The sequence below is a fragment of the Callithrix jacchus genome, chromosome 11 (assembly GCF_049354715.1).
Source record: "Callithrix jacchus isolate 240 chromosome 11, calJac240_pri, whole genome shotgun sequence".
Classification (NCBI taxonomy): Eukaryota; Metazoa; Chordata; class Mammalia; order Primates; family Cebidae; genus Callithrix; species Callithrix jacchus.
This window is the reverse complement of record NC_133512.1, coordinates 78,653,343-78,679,786: the sequence shown is the minus strand read 5'-3', so window position 1 is coordinate 78,679,786 and position 26,444 is coordinate 78,653,343. Positions and strand designations below refer to the sequence as shown.

Sequence of the window (26,444 nt, the reverse complement as noted above, 5' to 3'; positions counted from 1 at the left end):
AAAACATTGTCTTCAAGAAGAATGTACACAATTTATTTCTACTTCAGCTTCAAGAATATCCAAAGCAGAAAAATAAATATTTTCACATTTGATTATTAGCCCCATATTTATGTGTTTATGTATTTGTCGATTTATTTATGTCAAGAAGAGGCTTCAAAAAGAAACAGATTTGAACCAGCTAGAGTGTTTCTTTATTTTTTACTAGCTTTTGCTATTTCCTCTTGATCATTAACTATTTTTTCTCATAAATAACCCAAATCTCTTGAACAAGGAATGTTTTCCTGAATTTGTAATGCAATTTTCACCTAAACTTATGGGAGTTTTTTTCTGCACCTCTCAAAATAGTGGTTACTGTTACAGAATATTGAGCACATACCCTTGCCAATATATTAAATTCTGAGAAGAAAAACTTTATGGTTTCTGCCTAAATTCTGGTCTTATTCTTACTGCATATACTTAGATCTGCCTTTATTTATGTCCTACTGACTTTAAAAGCTTAATATACATCTTTTAAGCAAATGGGAATAAATACTTTCTATTTTTACATCCAAACAGTTGCCCCCGATGACCCCAGCAGAAAAATTGATGGCGATACCATTATTTTTTCAAATGTTCAAGAAAGATCAAGTGCAGTATATCAGTGCAATGCCTCTAACGAATATGGATATTTACTGGCAAACGCATTTGTAAATGTGCTGGGTAAGCTCTCCTTTTATTAAAGACATGGCAAATTAAATTAATGACTGTTGGTATTTTCTGCTCGGTCAGCAAAAATACATTGAGCATTGTACAGTAGTTGGAATTATAAGAGATGGATCAGATAAACCTTTCCCTAGAGAATATTGCAGTTTTAATGTCCTTTAATAACGCAGTTTTTATATTGGCAAATTCTTCATTCTAGAACTAGTTAAATAGGCTGTTCCACTTACAGATGGTTTTCTAAGTATCAAACCCTCAAAAGGAAAATAGCATTTGTCTGCTATTAGTAACTGAATATTATTGCCCTTCCATCGCAAGAAACTGACAAGTTAAATAACAATTTAATGATTCTGATTTTTAAAAACTAAGCCATTAATCATAAAACTTGGCCTTCATCCAAGTCACAGATGTACATTTATTTGTAAAAATATATTTTAAAAAGTCTGATATACTGAAACATATTCTCAAATAATTGGTTTATGTGAATGTTATATTTCCTATATTGAACAACACTACCAAAATACCACATTTGTTAAAATTTTTGTGAGAATTGTTTTCATGGTGCCAGGAAGTTATACTTCAACCCTTTGAAATTAATATACTTCCTTTCAAAACAAAATTACCATCAGAAAGCCAACCAGTACTTGGTATTTTTCTTTCATGCTTGGCATGAAGGTCACTAATCCTATTGAAGAGCTAAGCAGTGAAGATATTGTTGGATGTTGAGAAAGCACTTTTGGCTGCTGGTTCCTTTTTCATCTCTACTTTTATGAGTTCAACAACGTTTTTAGATTTTACATATAAGGGAGATCATGCCATGTTTGTCTTTCTGTATCTGGCCTGTTTCATTTAACATAATGTCCTACAGGTTCATCCATGTTGTCAAGACATGAATGACATGAAGGAAATGACAGAATTTTCTTCTTTTTTAAGGCTGATAGTATTCCATTGTGTGTATATATCACAGTTTCTTTATTCCATTCATTCATTGATGGCACTTAGGTTGATTCCACATCTTGACTATTGTGAATAATACTGCAATGAATGAAGGGGTTCAAATATCTTGACATACTAATTTTATTTCCTTTTGATATATACCCAGTAATGGGATTGTTGGATCATATGGTAGTTTCATTTTTAATGTTTTCAGTATAAACAGTATACACAATCTTTACAATATTTTCCACAGTGGCTATACTAACTTATATTTCCTCCCACAGTCTTAAATGTTCCCTTTTCTCCACATGCTTGCCAACACTTAGATCTCCTCTTTTTGATAGTAGCCATTCTAATAGGTATGACATAATATCTCATTGTGGTTTTAATTTACATTTATCTGACGATTGGTGATGCTGGGCATTTTCTCATAATGCCTGTTGGCCGTTTGTATATCTTCTTTTGATAAATGTCTAGTCCAGTCCTTTGCCCATTTTTTATCAGATTATTCATTTTCTCAATATTGAATTCTATGAGTTATTTATATATTTTGGTATTAACCCCTTACCAGATAGATGGTTTGCAAATGTTTTCTCCCCTTCTATAGAGGCTGTCTCTTCACTCTGTTGACTGTCTCTCTGACTATGCAAGCTTTTTAGTTTGGCATAATCCCATTTGTCTATTTTTGTTTCTGTTGCAGTAGTTCCATTTTTTTAGTCATCATGCTCACCACTCTGGTTTTCTCTGCCAGCTTATGTGTTCCCCCACTGTTCCCACCCACTAGGGTTATGATGAGTCAGTCATTCAAAAAGTATATACTTGACTGTTATTTTTGTGCCAGACACTGTGCTGGGGATAAAATAATTAAAAGTCTCATTCCAAGACTGCAGTGGACTCACAGTAAATCAACAACTAAAATAATGCCTGAGCAAGAAGTGGCACAGGAGGTAGAAAGAGAAAAAATGTATTTTTCTGCCTTGAGTGACTGGCAGTATTACGCCTGATACGAAACATAAGGAGAGAGATTGGTTGTGCTTTACCATAAACTTTAATGACTTTGAAACAAAATACAATAAATACACTGTAGTCCTAAAATGTATTGTAATAGTTCTTTACCTTTTAAAAATATTTACAGCTGAGCCACCACGAATCCTCACACCTGCAAACACACTCTACCAGGTCATTGCAAACAGGCCTGCTTTACTAGACTGTGCCTTCTTTGGGTCTCCTCTCCCAACCATTGAGTGGTAAGTAGCAGCTCTGTGTGTTTTTCAATACTTAAGGTGTCTGCTAAAGCCTTTATATTCTAAATATGTTTGATTTTATTTAAAAAAAAAATCTAAGCATGGAAAAGCAGTGCACAATTCATTACACTGTTAATTCTTTTTTTTTCTTGAGACAGTCTCACTTCATTACCCAGGCTGGAGTGCAGTGGCGCAATCACAGCTCACTGCACCCTCTTCCTCCTGGGTTCAAGTGATTCTCCTGACTCAGCCTCTAGAGTAGCTGGGATTACAGGCATCCGCCACCATGCCCAGCTAATTTTTGTATTTTTTGTAGAGACGTGGTTTCACTGTGTTGGCTAGGCTGATCTCCAACTTGTAACCTCAGGTGATCCACCCACCTTGGCCTCCCAAAGTGCTAAGATTATAGGTGTGAGCCACAGTGCCTGGCCTACACTATTAATTATTAAATTCATTCATTCACTGTTAATTATTAAATTCATTCAAATATATATTAACTACTGGCTCTGTGTTAAATAGTTTCACGTGTACAATCTGTTTAGCAGCACACTCTGTTAAGCACAGCTCTACATGTAAATGATTTTTTTTAATTTAAGGCTGCTGTATTTTACAGTGTCATGGATATCCCCTGGGACTTTGTGAGTAGTGGCAGGAGGGATTAGTTAGGGGATATTCCTTGAAAATAAAATATCATGTGGGGTAGTGGAGGGTTCTGTAAGCTCCAAAGCAGAATTTATTATCATTGTTTCTTTTTAGTACTGCTTGCACCGGATCTTCCTGACTTGGATCCAGCCAAGATCTCCCATGTTCTTTTACTCCCCACTTAAGATCATCCCCTTTTATATGCCACCGGAGGTTTAAGTCCTCTAGCTCCTCCTAGCTTGTTTACTTTAGCTGAAAGAGACAAGGCAGAGGATGGATAGGCAATGACTTAGAAAGAATGAATGAACAAAAACTGGAACATTCTTTACTGATCATCTGTCAGGTCCCAGATGCTGTGCTAAGCTCCAACTACTGAGGTCAGAATAAAGGCAGGGTTAAGATTAAAGAAATATCTCCCCAGGCCCCCACCTTCACCCCAGAAAAGAAAAATGGATGCTTATGCAGATGATTTTCCTAGTGAAGGTAGTAGATTCACACTTAGTTTGCTTCATCCGTTTCACTTCTCCTATCTGACATACATACCTTTTTTTCCTCCCCTGAATATTTTTCTATTTTTACTTTCAAAAGTACAATCCTTATAGCCTTGCAACTTTAACGTACATCATGGTTGTGTTGACCTTGAACATGATATTTTATGTCTGACTTCAAAATATGATGTGTTTTTATTCTCATCCTGATAATTTCTGTAATGAAAGGTTTAAAGGAGCTAAAGGAAGTGCTCTTCATGAAGATATTTATGTTTTACATGAAAATGGAACTTTGGAAATTCCTGTGGCCCAAAAGGACAGTACGGGAACTTACACATGTGTTGCAAGGAATAAATTAGGGATGGCAAAGAATGACGTCCACTTAGAAATCAAAGGTAAGGCAGAGGTTATGTGTTTTTTAAGTTTCAAATGACTTTGAACAGATTTTCCAGCTTTGCCAAATGGATAACGATAACTTTACATTTCAGATCCTACATGGATCATTAAACAGCCCGAATATGCAGTTGTGCAAAGAGGGGGCATGGTGTCATTTGAATGCAAAGTGAAACATGATCACACCTTAGTCCTCACTGTCCTGTGGCTGAAGGACAATGAGGAACTGCCCAGTGATGAAAGGTATTTGAAGATGATTTCTTTACTTTCTCTTCATTCTTTCTTTAAGCTATTCTTGAACTAAAGGTCTATTATGTAGTCAGTTATGGTGAAGTTTTAGTTTCTGAAGTCTGCTGTCTCCAAAACAGAGAGAGGTATTTTCTCCCTACTGTAAAATATATGTACCTAAGAAGGTACCAGATAATTGAAATAGGACCCCAAGAATGTTTGTCTATCTTTGCATGCTAGTCTCTTGTGTAATTCGGGATGGGAAAAAACCCTCAGGCCTTGGACAACATCCATTGCTTTATACCTTGAATAGCGAAATCTCAACAGATGTTTTCATTACCATTCTACAAATAAGCAGAAATACGACCTCTTTAATCACCAAAGACTGCTCAAATCCTTGTCAGTATTTTAAAAGACACTCATTTTTATTTGGATAAGGAGATTTTCTTTTGATTTTACCTGAAGCCAGTGGAAGGGGAAGGAAAAACAAAAACAGGTAAAGCTTTAAAGAGCCCAAGCATGCTGCAGATTTAGTTAAGAATGGAATATAGGTCATGGGATTTTTGAGATGAGACCCTCGATTTGATGTAGCAGTATAGACTGGAATGTGTGAATTTTAGCAAAGTGGCTATAGGCCTCGCTGTCTTAGAAGGAATGCTGTATTCTGGTCGAAATCATTTCTGTGGTTCACCTGCAGCTGACCTAAAGTTGTGGTGCCTAAAGCTTGCCCTGTTGCTTGTTACTGGCCCCAGAAGAATTCTATGGCCTTCTCTTTTATGTGCCTAGAGTCTCCATCTAGTTTTATGCTTGAACTAGTCAATTTTATTTGTTGAGTTGATAAAGACGAAAAGGATAACCGGGTGTGGTGGTCTCATACCTGTGGTCCCAGCTACCTGGGAGGCTGAAATGGGAGAATTACCTGAGCCCAGAAGGCTGAGATTGCAGTGAGCTGTGACTGTACCACTGCGCTCCAGCCTGGGTAACAAAGTGAGACCCTGTCTTTACAAAAAAGGAAAAAAAAGGATGAAAAAGAAACGTAAAGAAATGACCACCAGGTTAAGTTGGCTGAAACTTTTACTTGGAAATTAACTGAGAAGACAGTTTATGATTTATGCAGCTTCATTAAAATAATGCATTAATCCTCTATACATTAATTTTTTGATCTACTGAGCAATTTTTCATGCTCACAAATAACCTCTAGAAAACTCTCAGTAGAGATTGTTCATCTAAATCTTCCTGTTTCTAATGATAAAGCAAATTATTATTCTTTGCATTTAATTTCTCCTGTAAGAGTTTATACATGTAAGAAAATGACATGAAATTTCTGCAGTAAATAATAAAGTATTTAAAATATATACTTTGATAGAAATTGAACTGAAGGAGTGGTTTTCCAGTGTTTCATGGCAGCAAAAGCCTTAGTAAAGCCCTTTAGTAAGGATAATGCTGGAACTAGCCTTTACTTCATTCCCCTAGGAACTTAAAGAAGTTTCTACCACTCCCTCTAGAGCAGCAGTCCCCAGCCTTTTTGGTACCAGGGACTGGTTTCATGGAAGACAATTTTTCCACAGATGGGGTGGGGGCACAATGGTTTCAGAATGATTCAAGTGCATTACATTTATTGTGTACTTTATTTCTATTATTATGACTTTGTAATATGTATATACATGTATGTATTATTACATGTAATATATACAGTGACACATCCTCAGGCATTAGATGATCATAAGGAGTGCACAATCTCAATCCCTCACCTGCACAGTTCACAATAGGGTTCACCTTCCTGTGAGAATCCAATGCTGCTGCTTCTGTGAGGGGAGGCGGAGCTCAGCTTCACTCGCCCATTCCCCTGGGGACTTAAGGAAAACACCTACAATACCCTCTAGAGCAGCCGTCCCCTCTGCAGCCCAGTTCCTAACAGGACAGTACCAGTCCGTGGCCCAGGGTGTGGGGACCCGTGCTCTGGAGGGCTGGTTGAAAATACTATACCAGAAGAGTTATCCCTTCTAACCCAAGATTCTAGTTCATTCTCACTGCTTTCCAACTTTAATCATTCTTAAAGTGATAAGTGTTTTGCTCTAATTTTGAAAATTTGTACCATCTTTCTCTTTTATCAAATGTACAGTTTCTTTCCCGACAGTGAAGCAATTATAGGGTGTGGCTGAATGTCCATTTTTACTACTCTGAATATATTCTGTCCACAGGTTCACTGTGGACAAGGATCATCTGGTGGTAGCTGATGTCAGTGATGATGACAGTGGGACCTACACGTGTGTGGCCAACACCACTCTGGACAGCGTCTCCGCCAGTGCTGTGCTTAGCGTTGTTGGTAAGAAAGAGAACAAAAATAGCACAACCAGCTTCACTGCATTTGGTTGAAAAGGAAAAATAAGATAAAAATTGTAAATATAAAATGTTTGCTTGTTAATATGCCTGGGTGAGTTCATACCCATGTTTTTCTTCTTTGAAACATGCCTTGAAGGCAATAATTTAAGTATAAATATACTATATAGCAGCACTGGATGAAATGGTAGATATGCACATTACTAACGTTTTTGTAATAAAATTAAGAGAAATATTCTACTTGTATCTAAAATTGAAGTTTTTTTTCTCAATTGTTACTGCATGTTTAACAATGCTGTGTCTCACAGCTAAGCATAGGGCTTAGTTTTATAATTTTGAATAATGTAGTCTTTGTCATCTTGTGCTATCTTGTATCTTTCCATTACTAATTTTGATTAAAATCCTTTATATTAATGTCCTTTCTAGCTCCTACTCCAACTCCAGTTCCCGTTTACGGTAAACTAATATGAGTCTTCTTTCTCTGTTTTCTGTCAAACAATTTCACATCTGCAGAAAATATTGATAACTTTCTTTCCTATGTCACATAATTGTGTCTCTTAAGGAAAGGGGCTCTGTCAGTTGTTATGTGATGTCACCCATTTACTGACAATTAATCATTTCTTCATCATAACCCTAGATTTTTCACCAAGTTCATGGCCAGTTGTTTCAAATAGTTCATGTGCTATCATAAAATCACTTTGTTTGATGAAACTCCCTCTTTGATGCAATTTCCTTGTCAAGTAGCATAGTGCTTTTTTAAAAGCCATCATCCACATTTTACAGAATGAAAAGGCTATTTCTAATATCATTCTACCAATTAGATTTTCACCTTAATTTGTTAAAAATTGTTTTGGAAAAATAAATGTTGTTTTGGGATTCCATTTTCAAGAAAGTATATAGGAGAAAAATGGATGTTTAGAACAACATTTAGCTTTTATATCAGAGAACACTGACTCACCATGTGTTGACAAAAGACAAATCACTTAAGAAAGACCAAACGGAGGGGCACATTCATGTTGTGTGGCTTTTTAGAATCTGGAAAATAGGTCAGAAATCATTTCTAGAAATCTTTTTATTTAGAGAAACTTCATCTTTATTCAGCATATCGGTACAAAAACCAATTTCTTGACATAATCTCAGCTGATTTTGCACAATAATATTGTATTTAGTTATCCAATATAACCTGTGCTTTGTAGACTTTTACTGCTTTATCACTGATAAGAAAAAAGGTGCATATATTTATGTTGTCTCTGGTCCCCTGAGTGCCAGAGTTACTCCTAAGAGCAAGGTCAAAGGTCTGGGGGGAACGACACTATTAGAAGAGGCAGACATGCTTCCAGGACTCTTTTGTCCCAAAATGTGTCCGTCTATACACTGTTGTCCTCTGGGAGTAAACACACTTAGGCATGCTAAGGGCTACCCCCATAGCATCTATTTCAGAATTCTTTTGCAAATATAAATACTTTTTCAGAGCCCCCAAGTCTATTATTCAGCATGTTTCAGAAAGAACATTTGAATTTTCTTTAAATAGTACCTTTGATTTGCCTATATTTGTTTTTCAGCAGTGGCTATTCTTTGTTTCCCATGTATTAGAAATTGAGCTTATTATTTTTCATGTTTGTGTCCATTCATGTTTATGAAAAGACACACTGAGAATGCTGATGAACCACATGTGTCTGCTTCACTGGATTTGGTTACAAATGTTTTTGTTTCCTTTGATAAACAAGTGAGCAGAACTCATTGATGGGTTGTCTTGGGTGTGCTCATGTGTTCCCAGCAACCTCAGCTGTTCCCATTTCCTTTCAGTCGCATGCTCATTGACTATCAACTGTTATGTGTCTTTAAGATGTCCCCTCTGTGAATAGTATCATGAGTAAAGGAGAACCTCTTAAAGATGGATGGGTGACCATGATGTGTGTATGTTTGCTCTACAGATGTTCCAAATCCTCCCTTTGACTTAGAACTGACAGATCAACTTGACAAAAGTGTTCAGCTGTCATGGACCCCAGGCGATGACAACAATAGCCCTATTACAAGTATGTGGTATTATTTGCTCTATTATTGATCAACTAAATGGCCATGTTTGAAGCACTTTGTAACAGTCAACTGAATTTCCTCACAAAGGTATTTACTAGGATTCTCTGCTTCATTACTGATAGAACAAAAATATTTATTTATGTCCCTCTTCTCTTCAGAGCTGAAGTTATTCCTGGTTACACCTTCTAGAATAGGACACCACTTAATTGCTGAAGATGTTGATTAATCAAATGCACTGTTATTTTTGTTTAAGATCAATCAAAATCACTTTAAATACCTACCACAGTAGGAAGGTGCACCTTAAGTTAGTCATTTATTTTACCCATTTCTTCTGGGAGAAAAGGTTAGGAGGAGCAAGTGCTGAATGGCCCTGTCTTCATATTAGGAAATTGAGGCTTGTTGAGTAAAGTAACTTTTCAACCCACAGTTGGTAACAGAACTGGGCGTAGATAATAGGTTCTGCTTTAACTTCCAACCTAGGTCTCTTTCTTTCTATTAGTCCCTGCTACAAAGTTGCCCATTCAACAATGTGAGCGTCTCACCTTGGTGACATAAGCCTAGGGCCTAGAGAATAAGATAATGAAGGACAGTGTCATAAGGATACTAGAAGAGCGTAATAAAATTAGACTATAGGTAAGCTTAGAAGTTTAAATGTAAAGCCAAAGAGATAATTAAGAGGCAGACCCAATCAGGTCACATGCCTGAAATACATGATTACCTTCAAGCATATACTACAGGAAGACTGAATTCCTTTCTGATGATGACCTAAGATGATTCTGAAATCGTAGGTGTGTTGATTTATTGCACTTCATGGTAAAGTAGAACATTTCCACTAAAATTTAACCAAAGCCTTCCCTCTGTCTTGTGTTGTTTAATGGTGCTTTTTTCTCTACTGAGTTTTCAGTGTCCTTGATCAGAACACACAGTCATCCAGGCCCAGTCTTCTAGCTCATTGTGTGCATTAGTCAGAGTTAGCTGGTTAGATGGCTTGGAGACTCTTTTTCCCTATATTAAAATCATACCATTAGATTTTGAGGTACTTCTACTCTTTCATTCATTTACTCATTCATTCAACAGGTATTTTTGAGTGCCTACTATGTGCCAGACATTGTTCTAAAATGAAATAGTCAAAAATCTCTGTCGTTATGGAGCTTATATTTTAGATGAGGCCACACATAAGATAAAATTAATAATACATTATTAAGTATAATGTCATATCTGCATGTAAACATATATATATATACACGTATATATATGTGTATATATATATATATATATAATATATATATGCACACATACGGAAGACTCAGACCTACCTTCAAGAGAGAACCTGCTATAAAGTGTGTTAACTGACAGCCTCCATCTGCTTCTCCTTCTGTAAGGCTCCACTGCAGGGTTCACGTGAGGCCATACTCCTTGGGGTGCTCCAGTTGCTCGGTGCAACAGAGGTCCCAGAGGTCACACATGCCTAATGCAAAACTCTTCTCATGGGCAGACTGTACTCCAGGCTCCTGGTTGACCTGGCTGAGTCTATCCCAGAGCTATACTGTACTGTAGTCTGAGGCTTTTCCTACTCACTCCTCCTTCCCTCCTCCTCTTTCTGTTACAGATGTCAGACCAGCATTGTGGTCTGAAGGAACATCCCCCCTTCAGGCTTCCCTGCTTCCTTTCCCTTTTTCTCCCAAGGGTATTTTCCCAAGTAGACCTCTCCATTTCTAATTCTGTCTTAGTCTTTGTTTCCTAGAGGACTCAAACTTATATGTATTATTAATACATATGGTTGTGTGTGTATATGTGTTTAGGACATTCAAAAAACAAATCAGCAGAAAGAGATGGGGAGCTAGGGGTATAATTGTGAATAGTGTGAACAGGAAAGGACACACTAAGAAAAGAACATTTGAATATGTCAATCAAGACAGGGGAGGGAGGTCAGTGAGCATACTATGCAGTTGTCTAGGGAAAGAACTTTCCAGCAAAAGCAAAGGAAAAGAGCAAAGGCCCTAAGACAGGGGCATGTCTGCGAGGAGGCCAGTGAGGCCGCAGTGAAATGACCAAGGGAAAGTGAAGGAGGACAGAAGATCAAAGATATGAAGAGTTAGGGGGTGGGTGTCTGGGATGGGAATTGTACAAGGACCTGAAGGTCACTGTGAGGATGGGGAAGCCCTTGGAGAGTTTTAACAGAGAGGGGTGAATGAATAACTCTGGTTTGTCTATTAAAAATAGTCTATAGAAGAATAGGAAGAGAAGCAGAGAGACTGGGAAAGACCATGGTTCCCAGACTGTGCACTGAAATGCCCAGTGGTACCTCAGGGAATTCACAGGGTACCTCCCTTGGGATAATTTTAAAGCTTTACCTTTAAATTTTGATGTTAAAAAACACAGTGATATTTTTCAGACATCACATGAAACTAGCTTGAGGAAGATGACAGGTTCAACTATATATCTCATGTCATTTTGTGATAATATTATCTCTGCAAAGCATTTGCTGTGATAAAAAGCAAGTGCCACATGGAAATCACTGGGGAACAGGAAATGTGGAAGGTGGTGTCCAATCTGTTTACAAGGTTTGAGAAGTTGTATAAGAGAAGCTTTAAATTGTTAAGATATAAACAGGTTTAAAATTTAAATTGTTTAAATTTATTTAAGGTATAACATACAACATATCAAGTTGTATGAACCTAGCTACTTAATACATGAAAACATTAGGTCATTCTTTTGGCCTATGGGAGCCATGAAAAATAAATTATGGAGACACTAAGTATATCGTGAACCAAGAAAGTTTGGGAACTACTGAGTTAGGAAGTTATGTGATCATTCTCATAAGAGAGGAGAGTGGCCTGGAAGAGGCTGAGAAATGGACAGATTTGGGATATATTTTAATGGTACACAGGCCATTGTACTACCGAGAGTGTGGAAGATGTAGGAAAACAGGATTCCAGGTTTTGACCTGGGTTGTCACTGTCAACTGGAGAGGAAGATTGGGATTACTTTTGGTCCTATCCAGTCTGAGATGCTGTCGTGGACAACTAAGTGGAATTGTCAAGCAGACAGTTGGATGTTCTGAGTCTGTAGTTCAGGGAAGAGGTCCAGACTATAGCTATAAATGTGAAAGTTATTCATTTATAGGACTAGAGATCACCCAAAGATGAATGTGGATTGAAAGGGAAACTCCAAGGACCTAGTTTTGAACCACTGCAACACATATAATATTTTTAGTTATCTTTGTGTTTGTAGTTCATTCATGGCTCCTGGCACATAGTAGACAATCAATGAATATCCAATACCTATTATTTTACAAGGGTAAAATGTGTACAGACCACAGCATTTTAGTAGATGCAGAGGGTGTGCATCTACTAAGAGTATGTCTTCCTCCCATTCCTGACTCCCAGGTCTTCCGGTCACACCAGTGTTAGTGTATATTGTCTGAGAGGTAATGCATGTACATGCAAGTGAATATGTCTATTTGTTGTAGTATTTTTTTTACATTTACACAAGCATAGTACACAGCACACATGATTCTATACCCTGCTTAGTTTCACTTAACAATACATTTTAGAAATCTTTCATTTCAGCACATATGGAACAGCCCTATTCATTTTTTTTCTCTTTTGTTGAGGCAGGGTCTCACCCTGTTGCCCAGACTGGAGTGCAGTGGCTTGATCATGGTTCACTGCAGCCTCGACTTTCTGGTCTCAGGTGATCCTCCCTCCTCAGCCTCCCTAATACCTGGGACTATAGGTGCACACTACCACAACCAGCTAATTTTTTGAAAAGAAGGGGTTTTACTAGGTTGCTCAGCCTGGTCTCAGACTCCTGGACTCCACCCACCTGGGTCTCCCAAAGTCCTGAGATTACAGGTGTGAGCCCCCGCACCTGGCCAACAGTCATTTTTAATAGCTGCAGAGTATTTCATTGTGTGGACATAGTGTAATTTGTTTAGTCAGTGTCCTATCGATGGACACTGTTTGCAATTAGGTTATTTCAATTACAAATAATACTGCAATGTAGATTCTTTCTCATGTGTTTGAGCCATTTGTGTGAGCACATTTATTCAAAATAAATTGCTAGAAGTAAAATTTCTCAAAGAGTATGTGCCTTAAATATTGACAGATTTTCTAAATTGTCTTATACAGAAGTTGTTCCAACTTACACCCTTCCTACAAAGTCAGAATGATTGCTTCTTTGTGTCATAGTCAACGAAGTGTGCTAAACATTTGATATTGCCAATATGTTGAGTGGAAAATGGCATCTCATATTTAATTCTCCTATTATGAAAAAAATGTGATTATCTTTCCATATATTTAAACTTTTTAGGGATATATGGGTTAATTCTAAACAGTTTTAAGTAGCTAAACTCAGCATGCTGGAGAAAGAATACCAGGTTAGGTAAATCTAAAACTGTTTAGAATTAATCTATATATTCCTAAAAATTTTAAATATATGAAAAGTTGGACAATTTTTTTTCATAATAGGAGAAATTAAATTAAATACAGTGAGATGCCATTTCCACCTAAGTGTCACCATGTATGCTTGTGTTGAGGATAATGATAGAACTATGAAATCAAACTATTTTAATGGTATTTTTCTTGAAAGTAAAATAATTCATGTTTGGTTGCTCATGTTGGAGCTATCTAAAATAGGTTTTGAATTATGAATAAATGTATGTTAATTTCCCAAATCCAGAAAACACAGATATGCTTTCCCCACTAAAGAAGTTAACTGCTGGGAATAGCTTGGTGCATATATTCTAGGTGGTTCTTTTTTTTGAGACGGAGTCTCCCTCTGTTGCCCAAGCTGGAGTGCAGTGGTGCAATCTCTGCTCACTGTAGCCTCCGCCTCCTGGGTTCAAGCAATTCTCTTGCCTCAGCCTCCTGAGTAGCTGGGACTACAGGTGCGCACCACTACACCTGGCTAATGGTTAATGGAAAATGGTTAATAGCTTGTGCTTTACTATTTCAATGATCACTTTCTGTAGGTCTAGGAATTGAATTTGCGGTTCCTGTAAGTTGAATTTGCTGTGCCCTAGTTATCACCAGCAGCTACCCCTGGGGTAACTGAATTTACTTTCTTGGGTTTGGTGTGTGTGTGTGTCATGGCCAGAATTCATCATCGAATATGAAGATGCGATGCATGAGCCAGGGCTGTGGCACCACCAAACTGAAGTTTCTGGAACACAGACCACAGCCCAGCTAAAGCTGTCTCCTTATGTGAACTACTCCTTCCGCGTGACAGCCGTGAACAGCATCGGGAAGAGCTTGCCTAGTGAGGCATCTGAGCAGTATTTGACGAAGGCCTCAGGTAAAGCAGGAAAACTGGACTTCTGGGGTACAAAATGAAATAAAAAAGTTTTCCACTCTTTGCAAAAGACCAAAGCTTAAGCATATGTGGCTGCTTAACTTCTAGAACCAGATAAAAACCCCACAGCTGTGGAAGGATTGGGATCAGAGCCTGATAATTTGGTGATTACATGGAAGGTGAGCTATGATGCCTTTAAATTTATTCACTATATTTTAGAGTGAAAAATTGTTTGAAAATAATGTCTACGTTAAAATCCCATTTCACCCATTTCTGGGGGAAGAATATGTGTGTGTGTGTGTGTGTGTGTGTGTGTGTGTGTGTGTGTGTTTATTAAGAGGTAGTATTGTGTAGTTATTAAAAGCTTGAGCTCTGGAGCCAGAATGATTGGGTGTAAATCCCAGCTCTGCCACAAACTCTATGACCTTAGGCCAGTTGTTTAACATCTCTATCAGGCATCTGTATAATGGAAATGGTAATAGAACCGATTTCTATTTTTGAAAACTACGATTTCATAGTATTAAAGGGGCTAATATATATAAAGCACCTAGAAAAAAAAATGCTAGCTAGTGTTATCTTAAAGAACCACCTGGGGCCAGGTGCGGTGACTCACACCTATAATCCCAGCACTTTGGGAGGCCAAGGTGGGCGGATCACAAGGTCAGGAGTTCAGAACCAGCCTGACCAACATGGTAAAATGCTGTCTCTACTAAAAATATGAAAATTAGCCAGGCATAGTGGCACACCTCTGTAATCCCAGCTACTCGGGAGGCTGAGGCAGCTTGAACCCGGGAGCTGGAGGTTGCAGTGAGCTCAGATTGTGCCACTGCACTTTAGCCTGCATGACAGAGCCAGACTCTGTCTCAAAAAAAGAAAAAAAGAAGAACCACTGAAAGACAATCACCAAACTATTCCCAGCAGTCAACTTCTTTAGTGATGAAACTTATATGTGTTTTGTAATTTTGAAAAGTAGCGTATATTTACTTATAATTCAAAACCTATTTTAGATAGATCCATACATGCATACTTACATGTATACATATATGTACATACTTATATTCATACAAACGTAGGAACAACAGAATGGCAGGGTAGCCTTTTTTTTTTAATAAAGAGGAAAACAGTCCATAGGTTTCCATCTGAAAGTAAAATGGACAATGATGTACTGTTGCACAAACAGGAATACATAAAGGATTCCATGTGACTGAAATGTCTTAAGAATCACCTATCCTTGACTGTAGAGCCAGAGTTTGAAAGGCTTATATGGTTATTTATTGCTTTAAGATAGTAATCTACAACCTTTGAAATGTTGATCCCAAACAAGCTTTGAATCTCATTGCAAATGCACAATTGATAAAAGGTCCCTGGAGAAAATGGTTAATAGCTTGTGTTTTAGTATCTCAGTGATCACTTTCTTAGATCCGGGAATTGAATTTGCTGTTCCTGTAAAAGACTATGCAGTCGATCTGTGTTATAAGCTCTGGTTATTTGGCTTTTCTTATAGCCCTTGAATGGTTTTGAATCTAATGGGCCAGGCCTTCAATACAAAGTTAGCTGGCGCCAGAAAGATGGTGATGATGAATGGACGTCTGTGGTTGTGGCAAATGTATCCAAATATATTGTCTCAGGCACGCCAACCTTTGTTCCATACCTGATCAAAGTTCAGGCCCTGAATGATGTGGGGTTTGCCCCCGAGCCAGCTGTAGTCATGGGACATTCTGGAGAAGACCGTAAGTGATGCTGTTTCCTTTCTACTTTTTCCAGCAAAACAGACTTAACCAAGGTGCAAGCCAAGGCCATTTCCAGAGGTGCTCAGTTTGCAAGGGAGGGAGGTCGCGATTAGTCTGCATGACTTCTCTGAGTTTAAACAGCCTGCTGTGTAAGAAAGAGACGTTCACAACGTTCACAGTGATTGCAGTATAGTTGTCCCTTGGTAGCCACAGGGGATTGGTTTCAGAACGCCCCCCCTCAGATACCCAAATCTGCAAATACTTAAGTCCCACAGATGGCCCCATGGAACCCGCCTATATGAAAAATCAGCCCTCCATATCTGTGGGGTTTGTGCCTGAGAATACCATGTTTTCCATCTTCTTTGGCTCTAGATGGAGAACCTGTAGATGTAGAGGGCTGACTGTATTTGTGCAGGGAAAAAAAATCCACATGTAAGTGGACCCATGCAGTTCAAATCCATGTTGTTCAAGGGTTAACTGTACTTTTAAAAAACGGTGGCTCAAGCCTGTAATCCCAGCACTTTGGGAGGCCGAGGTGGGTGGATCACGAGGTCAAGAGATCGAGACCATCCCAGTCAACATGATGAAACCCCGTCTCTACTAAAAATACAAAAAATTAGCTGGGCATGGTGGCGCGTGCCTGTAATCCCGGCTACGCGGGAGGCTGAGGCAGGCAGGAGAATTGCCTGAACCCAGGAGGCGGAGGTTGCGGTGAGCCGAGATCGCGCCATTGCACTCCAGCCTGGGTGAAAAGAGCGAAACTCCGTCTCAAAAAAAAAAAAAAAAAAAAAACCTTGTTTTCCTACTCAGGACGCTGAGGTGGGTGGATCCTTTGAGCCAAGGAATTTAAGTCTAGCCTAGGCAACATAGCAAAACCCCATCTTAAAAAAAAAAAAAAAAAAAAAAACTCTCACAAAGTCATTTACCCCAAAATCTGTATTCAATGCTTAATAATCCATGGAATAGGACTGAGTATGCTTTAAATCAAAATGATTGGAGATAGTGATATTTATGGATGAAATTCAAAATAACATTGATACTTCTACCACTTCCTTGTCCTTTTCCTAGTCCCAATGGTTGCTCCCGGGAATGTGCAAGTGAATGTGGTGAACAGTACCTTAGCCGAAGTGCACTGGGACCCAGTACCTCTGAAAAGCATCCGAGGACACCTGCAAGGCTATCGGGCAAGTGGAGGGGGACCTTTCATGGCTTTCTTTAGTAAGGGCAGCAGTGAATGCCACTTGTCATGCACACCACATGAGGAAGGACATACTTGGTTCATTGCTTTATGAACTTGTGGACTGGAGAGTTCATTTGGCTTATTGCCTCAGGCAGGGCCATGGCCAGAGTTGACTTGAAATCTCACTGAATCCAAAATAAGAAAAAAAAAGTTTTCTCCATTTTTTCCACTGATGATCTAACATTCTGCCAAGTAAGTATGTATACAAAATGGGGAAACTAATTTTTTAAAGACCTAGACTATTACTAACCGTAGCTAGCTTTAAAACAATATGGACCACATGGGTTGAACATACAAAATTATCCTGATAATAATGTAGGCATTTTTTAAATAATGCAGAATATACTTTAGGACCATATGTTCTCATCGAGGTCATCCTTATAAATATCCATTACCTTTGTTCTTGAGAAGCACTGATTCGTAGAGATTTTTAACTGATAGGCAGCCAAGCATACAGTCATTACTTTGATTTGCTCAGCCTGACCCCTAGAGGTCACTTTTTGTACTACATCACATTCAACATTTTTTTTTTTCCTCCCCTAGTATTGCCAGATTTCATATAAATGTTGACTTCTCTTGAAAATGCCTTTAAATTACTAAGAATTTAAGAGGACTTAATAAAAAATTCTGGATTTGTGACCAAAATTAATCAATACTTTTTTAGCCATCTCTTCAAAACCTGTGCCTGCAATTGAATACCAAAAAAAAAAAAAAAGTATTTTAAACTAGCTTGATTTAGTGGAAAAATTCTAGACTTTCAGTGGAGGATTCCCCTGTAGCTTTTGATATCTCTGTGGCTGTGAAATTCACTTAATAGCCACCCGCTCATCTGCACCATATAAGTAACAGTAATAAAAGCCCCAGTGTAGGGTTTAGGATTAAACTAAATGATAGGTTGTACATGAACGTGTATTAATTCTGGAAAAGTATGTAAACATTGGGCAGTGATTTTTATTTTTAAAATAGTTTATACAAGTAAAAGACTTAAATCCTCTTGTCCTCCGTTTGCCTCGTGTTCTAGAGAAAACCATATGGGCCTCGTGCTGTTTCATTTTGCTTAGACTCCTACGACAAAATAGTGTAGCCCAGCTTTATCATGTGGCTGTAATTTAATTTCCCTCATCATCTATGGGCTTCTATTCCTCTTTCCTCAGAATCAATGTCCGTCAGTCTTGCTAGCAATTTTCTTCTAAAATGTACCAAGGGAATTTTCTGGAAAAACAACAATTTCAATTTGGTGAGCATAAGGAATCTTGTTTGCTCCTTTGTGCATTCCTGACTTAAGTTCTTGCTGTTGCAGATTTACTACTGGAAGACACAAAATTCACCTAAAAGAAACAGACGTCACATTGAGAAAAAGATCCTCACCTTCCAAGGCAGCAAGACGCATGGCATGTTGCCGGGGCTGGAGCCCTTTAGCCACTACACACTGAACGTCCGAGTGGTCAATGGGAAAGGGGAGGGCCCAGCCAGCCCTGACAAAGTCTTTAATACTCCAGAAGGAGGTATGGAATGGATACATCTTTAAGATCCCAGGAACATATGGCATGGCCTGAGAGGTTTGGCCTGACAGAAGGGCTACTGATCAAAATATATTCTGGAAGCCAAATGTGATTGAAATTTCCATCGATGAGTACAGCACACACAAAGCTGCCAGAATGTCAGATCATATGTGGCCTAAGTGTACGTAGAAGGCTTTGGAACCCAAAATGCTGCTCTGAAACACCCTCTCCCTTGACTTAAAATTTTTCTCCACACACACGGTCTGAAACCTTGCTACTCTGACATGAAAGAGGTTCTTTAACTTCTCTGAGTGTCAGTAGCCTCATCTAAAAAGCATGAGAACCAAATTAGATAACCTAACAAAAACACCTTGAAAAGGAAACTATTTCTGTAAGTTATAGTTTACTTCTATAGCTTCTTTCTTAGTGCACTTTTATAATTTATTAGAAAGTGGAACTGAGTTAGAAGGTTGCAGGTCTTGACCAAGTGGATTGGGAAGAGGAGAGAAAAATCATTGCAGATATGGGCAACTGCAAGGGACGGAATGAGGGAGGATCACATATATATTAATCCTGGAATTGGGGGAGAAGGAATTTGGACACAGGGATGAGTGAGCCTTGTGGGTGAGGGAGGGAGGGGGCCACGTAGAAAAAAAGGATGAGGATTTGAAAAGGCACTAAAATGGGCTTTACCTATTTTAAATTTTGCAACAATGCTGCTGTGACAATGGCTAGATAGCTTCTATAGATTGCTTAGCTCTTTCTGATAGAAGAAGGTCATAGAAGATGCACCCCACCCTGGCTCCTGGTTGAAAGATTCATGGTGTGGGCAGCTGCAAATCTGAGAACCACCCTGCATCCCAGCTCCCATCCCATTATAAGTTTTTGTCCTCAATCTTACTGTCCTTTAGAGTCAGGGCTCTTCCTACTCAAGGCTTTCACAAGTAAGGCCTCACAATGGTTCTTTAGATGGTTCAGGGAAAAGTGGCATAGAGGAGATGATCAGAGGGTTGAAGGATAAAGAAGGGAGGAAGAAGTATGTCTGAAGACACAGAGATAGGAAATAGCCTGGCTCCTTCAGAAAAGTTGTGTGGCCAGAACTTGTGAGAAAAGGGATGAAGGTCGGTTAGGGAAGGCTCATATCATGGATGATCTTGGGTGCTGTTGACCAACCTGCAGGCCACAGTCTGTTAACCTGGGGACTGTAGCCCCTTAGGGAGTCAATGAATGAGCTCAACAAGCTCCATGAAACTCCTAAAATTGTATGCAAGATATGTGTATATTTTTCCAGAGAGTGTTTATGGCTATCATCAGATTCTCGAAAGGGTCTGTGACTTACTGGGTTGGGGAAGCTTGGAAGCCTGAAACTATGTGCCAGGCATGGTTTTAGGTCAGACAAAGACATCTGAGAGCCTAAAGCAGGGAGGTGACAAAGAAGATGGGGAGAAGAAGACATGGACATGGTTTAATGAAGGGAGTGGAGTGAACAGGAGTTAGTGTCTGAGATGTTGGAAATGAGGCAGATGGGAGAGTCCAGGTTGACTCTCTGGGTTTTGGCTAGAGTGACAACAGGGAGAGTGTCCCATTAGTTCGTTTCCAGGGACAGTGGTAGGGGGTGGTGACCATTGTGAAGGAGAGCTGCCCCCAGCCATCACCCTCATGAGGAAGTGAATAAAAGACGACCAGACATGCTTCCTCTGGTGATTTGCCAGCCTCTGCCACAGAGAACCTGACACCCCTCAGCCCTTCCCCAGGGCCAGGGGTGAGCCAGGATTGAGCTTTTGTCCATTCGCCACCAGATCCTGGGCAGCTGTCAGCTCTCAGGATAAGAATGTCTCTGCACCTGGGCAGGCTGGCCCAAAGCCCACCAGGCAGGGAACTGTGACTGTTTGGAGACACCTGGTTTGCTGGAGAAAACAGTCCTTAATGGTCCAGAACACAGCTGCTTCCACTCACAGATCCGGTTAGAATAGTTTTACTTGGTAGCTAGTTTGCTTCTATTTAGACACCATTCATGCATCAAATAAGTACTGCTTCCTTTTAAAAGATTAGGTTTGAGTCCATCTGAAGGCAAAGTTATTGCTTGTTTTGAGAGGATGCTTTTAATGAATATAAATGTAAATGACAAGAGAGAAGGAGGAAGAGAATGACTAAATGAGTACCTGTCACAGGTTTGTACTCATGTATTTTCAGCTGAATCAGGAATGAGTTACTGAAACCCAAAGTTTTGAACTGTGTGAGCACAGTGAAATATTATTTTAATACATGTTGAAATATTCAGAAACCTTTGTTTGACTGTGTTGACTCTAAGTTCTCATTGTAAGTCCCCAGTGCTCCCTCGTCTTTGAAGATTGTGAATCCGACACTGGACTCTCTCACTTTGGAATGGGATCCACCGAGCCACCCGAATGGCATTTTGACAGAGTACACCTTAAAGTATCAGCCAAGTAAGCTGTTGGGAGGAGGAGAAAGGAAATGTCTGTTTTTTTCCATTTTGTTTATTATTTTCATTGACAAATAATTGTACCTCTTTATGGGGTACATAGTGATGTTTTGATACATATAGTGATCAGACCAGGGGAATTTGCATGTTCATCATCTCAAATATTTCTTTCTTTGTGTTGGAAACACTTAATATCCTCCTTGTAGCTGTGTATGGAACAATAGAACTTAGTCTTTATATCTAGCCATCATTTTGTATCCTTTAACCAATCTCTCCCTATCTTGCCTTCCCCTTGTCCTTCCCGGCCTCTGGGGTCCTCTGTTCTACTTTTTACTTCTGTGACATGACCTTTCTAGCTTCCACCTATGAATTAGAACATGTGTTTAACTCTTTGCTAGAAATATAGTTTTAGGCCAGGCACAGTGACTCATGCCTGTAATCCCAGCACTTTGGGAGGCCAAGGTGGGTGGATCACCTGAGGTCAGGAGTTTGAGATCAGCCTGACCAACATGGAGAAACCCCATCTCTACTAAAAATACAAAATTAGCTGGGCGTGGTGGCACATGCCTGTAATCGCAGCTACTTAGGTGGCTGAGGCACAAGAATTGCTTGAGCCTGGGAGGCAGAGGTTGCAGTGACCCGAGATCACGCCATCGTGCTCCAGCCTGGGAAACAAGAATGAAACTCGTCTCAAAATAAAGAAATACAGTTTTAAAAATACTTAACTGTTATCAGAAAATACAAGCTAGTTTTTATTTCTATCTGTAGGATATATACATGTACCTTCAAGTGTTATTCCGAAAAAGAACTTCAGATCTTACTTTTTAAAGAAAAATGATTTGTATCTTATTAAAAATTAAGTGATCTGAAGAATAATACAGACCTTTAGGGGTGGGGTTTAGGTGAGTGCTGTCATTAAATTAGATATGCATTTTCTGTAAATAGAAAAGAGTTTCTTTGGCACAGGCCTCTGAAGAAAAATGTTTGGGGTTATTTAACAATACAACTCCACCTGCGAGAATATAGGGGAAAAAAGTTCTATTGTGATTCAGCCACAAAATTCTTCTAGTTTATTAGCCAATAAAGAACATATTCCCCCTTGTGTTATGATGTGATGATATGATATAATATAACATAGTATAGAAACTGTTAAAAGGTTATCACCTAGTTATGCTGGGTGAAAAGTGAATAGCATTATAAAAGTCAGTGTAAGCCAGGTTTAACGTTTTTAGTTGGTGCATTTATAATAGTATTCCTACAGCAATTAATGGAGAATGCACTTGTTTGTTTTTTCTTATTGACAGTTAACAGCACACATGAATTAGGCCCTCTGGTAGATTTGAAAATTCCTGCCAATAAGACGCGGTGGACTTTAAAAAATTTAAATTTCAGCACTCGATATAAGTTTTATTTCTATGCACAAACATCAGCAGGATCAGGAAGTCAGATTACAGAGGAAGCAGTAACAACTGTGGATGAAGGTAAGATGGGTATGTATAAAATCCATATATTATCAGCATCATGAAATAAAAAGCTTTAAGTTCATGCTTTTTCCTTCCTGCTATGGAGTATCTATACCCGATACTCCATTAACCCAAACCCTTATTAACATAAACACTTATTTGTAATTTCTCATTCTGATACACAATCAGCTATTTAGCTCATATTGGACTAACTTTGATATTTTTCAACTCCAAAACTTTTTAAAACTTATATTAAAATCTTAGGGTGGGTGTGAATAAGCATAATATTTGCTATGCTTGAATTTAAAGTTCAAGGCAATGTGTTTCCTATTTACAACTTTATATATCATATATATATGCACATACATATGTACACACACATCTGTGCATACACAGACATACACACCTGTATACACACACATATATGTAATTCTAGTTCTGGTCCTGATTTACTAGAAATAATTTTCTAGTTCGCATATCGATTCAGGTTTTCTAGCAAAGAAATCAAAACAGTTAAATAGTGCATTTATTTTGTGTTTAAGCAAAAGATTTTATATTTTGGTATGTACAAAGAAAGCAAAATAACCCATCACAGCATTTAGAAAAAGAAATTAACACTTCATACTTTAGAAAGTTATTCTGAAATCTTTAGATTTGATGAAAATTATCAAAAATATTGTAAAAGATTTTCTGGTTTTGCATGTCTCTAAATTGTAGAGTTGCTTAAGGATTATTCATTTGACTATCTTTGATAGCCCAAGAAATTGACAATTTCTATCCTAAAATTGGTTTGAAATATCCCAAGCCTTCTTACATAATAAACAAGTATGAATAATGCACCTTAAGTAATGTGTGGATTTGAACACTGAGTAAGTTTGGGGACACCAACATATCTTTGTCCCTTATACCTGGTGGGGTACATTTTATTCTTCTTGCATGCTTAGCATTTTAATATGTGTTTTTATATCACTATACATGCTCATGGGTGTGTTACATCTAACTATATAGTGTCCTATTTCTGTTTCCCTTCATTAAAGCTGGTATTCTTCCACCTGATGTAGGTGCAGGCAAAGGTAAAATAATTCATCTGCATGACTTTATACATGTGTGAAATTTGCAATGTGAAACATGGGGAAGTGCAGCATGGGTAAAACAGAAAATAAAATATGCTTTGAACCAGCAAAAGAAGAGAATATCTCATCCAATCTTGGCTTTAAAATTAATTTCTAGTCCTTTCTTTATAAGTAGAAAGCCACATATTGAATTCTCCCAAAATTTTTTCTTGAGACTCATCCCTGGTACAAATCCTAATCTTAGCATTTAATATTATGATTTTGGCTGGATCAGACAGGACCAAAACTGGATTTGTCACAGATCCTCTATGTGGCCATACCACATTATTAGGAGTTCAGAAATGTTAGCCCTGTGATGAAAACAGCCTGTTAGAAATGAGATCAACCAAGCTTCCTGTTATATTCCGATTTAGCTGCTCTGTTTGTAGATACAGTGTACACTTGGCTCCCACCGCACAAAACCATCCATTTGGAATTGCAGTGTAGCAGTGCCCTCCAACCGGTTTGGGACTAAGTCTCCCCAAGCTTAGGGTTCCCTCCAAGTGAGTTTTCCAGGTGCTCTTCTTAAATGTGTTATCCCCTCCTGTCTTCACACAGCTGCCTAAGTCTCTTCCTCCTGAGTAATACCAACAATCCACAATGGATCACTTTTGTTCTCCTTTATTTCTGACACCTCTCTGGGTTAAAAAGATTTGTTGGGAGAATGGTGCTTGAATAAGTTGTAATATGTCTTCCATCTATGGCAATGCCAAAGATGCCACAGTCTTTGCCCCCTGGCTGCTGGTTGACCAGTCAGCTTTTTAGAAAGCAGTGGAGCACCTGCCCCTGGGCACTATTTTCACATGGTGTGCCCATGGTCAGGGGTTTTCCTGGGCTTTCACAGATCAGGTGAGTACAAACAGGAATGAAGAAAAGGAAAACCAGGTGCTTTGCCCTATATTCAGATCTTGTGAGCTTAGTCTTGATAGATTTATTCTGTTTGCTTAGAAATTTGCTTATATTCAGAGTGTTGATAAATTACAAAACACTGATCAGATAAATTTTGGAGTTACTGAATAAGAACTATGACCATTTTCAGTAATCTTTAGAGTGTTACATTTGTGTTTTTAGACTTGAAAGGATGAAGTAAAAATTCAAAATTTCTATAATATCATAGAAAGATGTAAGCTGGCCAGGCACAGTGGCTCACACCTGTAATCCCAGTACTTTGGGAGGCCGAGGCAGGCAGATCAAAAGGTCAGGAGTTCGAAACCAGCCTGGTCAACATGGTGAAACTTTGTCTCAACTAAACATACAAAAAATTAGCTGGGCATGGTAGCGCGTGCCTGTAATCCCAGCTTCTCGAGAGACTGAGGAAGGAGAATCACTTGAACCAGGGAGGCGGAGGTTGCACTGAGCTGAGATCTTGCCTCTGTACTCCAGTCTTCCAGTCTGGGGAACAGAGCGAGACCCTGTCTCAAAAAAAATAAAAGAAAGAAAGAAAAAAGAAAGATGTAAGCTGTTTATTTGTATACTTCCTTCCTGTGATTAGATAGTAATTAAAATCGTTAGTTGTTTTACAATAATATACTGCTTTATAACTTCAATTGGAGCATTTCACTAAAAGCCTGGCATTTTTCCTATGCAGTGGACATGTCATTATGGCTATGCCTAGAGTTGATAGTAGAGAAACTGTGCCTCAGTTGGACTGTCTGTGAAGCAAGTCTGAATTTTCAGTGGACTTGTTATGTTAAAAGTAGATATCTACTCTACAGAAAAAGAAATCACCCCTCTGTTTTTAATAAATTAAAACTAAAGGAAATCCTTAAAGAGTTTTGGTTTTACCATTTTACGTTACTACTTTGAATTGTGAGTTACTTATGAATAAAGAGACAAGCAAAAATGGAGTGTCTGAAAGTTCATTAAGCCCCCAGTATTAAAATCTGACAGATCTCAGATAAGAAAAGAAATAATGTTTAAATAAGCAGGAAAAAAAGCTAAATCTGACCTTAATTTTAAGATGGTTTATTTAGATAGTATAGCAGTAGTTAAGTATGGCTTACATAAGATGATATTTTACCATGGTGAGACTTTAAACCACTCAAGCATAATTTGTGATTCTGGGTTTTCTTTCCTTAAAAATATTTATTTTATAAATCTGAAAATGAATTCTATCCTATTCTCTATTTTCCTTCTCTATGTGGAGTTTAGTTTCTCTGTGATAGGAGAAAAATTAAAGTTCTCCAAGATCCTTCCAAATTTTCATTTTTAAAGGTATCTTTTAAATTTTTATTTAAATCAGGAGAAAACGAATAAATAAGAGATGAATAAAGAGAAAATATGTGATATCCTTAGCTGTAGAAGCATCAGCATGGCCAGGCATGGTGGCTAATGCCTATAATCCCAACACTTTGGGAGGCCAAGGTAGGCAGATCACCTGAAGTCAGGGGTTCAAGACCATCCTGGCCAACATCCTGAAACCCTATCTCTACTAAAAATACAATAATTAGCCAGGCATGGTGGCAGGCGCCTGTAATCCCAATTATTCAGGAGGCTGAGGCAGGAGAATCACTTGAACTCGGGAGGTGGAGGTTGCAGTGAGCTGAGATCGCACCATTGCACTCCAGCCTGGGCGACAAGAGGGAAACTGTCTCAAAAAAAAAAAAAAAAGCATCAACATCTAATATGATTTTATTATGAATTACAATTTCA

General features: G+C 38.5%; 1 protein-coding gene across 50 annotated transcripts in view; it reads left to right on the top strand.

Annotated features, from left to right (window-relative positions):
* The window catches only part of NRCAM (neuronal cell adhesion molecule), a 336,778-nt gene that overhangs the window by 285,358 nt on the left and 24,976 nt on the right, over nucleotides 1–26,444 (top strand). For 19 of the 50 annotated variants that reach the window (XM_078343182.1, XM_078343178.1, XM_078343162.1 and 16 more), the window contains 15 exons: nucleotides 556–699; nucleotides 2,771–2,882; nucleotides 4,238–4,404; nucleotides 4,498–4,645; nucleotides 6,832–6,956; nucleotides 7,397–7,426; nucleotides 8,905–9,006; nucleotides 14,108–14,305; nucleotides 14,411–14,481; nucleotides 15,807–16,032; nucleotides 17,101–17,216; nucleotides 18,573–18,777; nucleotides 21,099–21,221; nucleotides 22,522–22,698; nucleotides 23,718–23,753. In XM_078343182.1, coding sequence (XP_078199308.1) covers nucleotides 556–699; nucleotides 2,771–2,882; nucleotides 4,238–4,404; nucleotides 4,498–4,645; nucleotides 6,832–6,956; nucleotides 7,397–7,426; nucleotides 8,905–9,006; nucleotides 14,108–14,305; nucleotides 14,411–14,481; nucleotides 15,807–16,032; nucleotides 17,101–17,216; nucleotides 18,573–18,777; nucleotides 21,099–21,221; nucleotides 22,522–22,698; nucleotides 23,718–23,753 — 1,980 coding nt within the window. Of the gene's footprint in view, nucleotides 1–555; nucleotides 700–2,770; nucleotides 2,883–4,237; nucleotides 4,405–4,497; nucleotides 4,646–6,831; nucleotides 6,957–7,396; nucleotides 7,427–8,904; nucleotides 9,007–14,107; nucleotides 14,306–14,410; nucleotides 14,482–15,806; nucleotides 16,033–17,100; nucleotides 17,217–18,572; nucleotides 18,778–21,098; nucleotides 21,222–22,521; nucleotides 22,708–23,717; nucleotides 23,754–26,444 lie in introns of all 50 variants that reach the window. The other 31 variants (XM_035254142.3, XM_035254138.3, XM_078343179.1 and 28 more) reach the window with 4 other exon arrangements.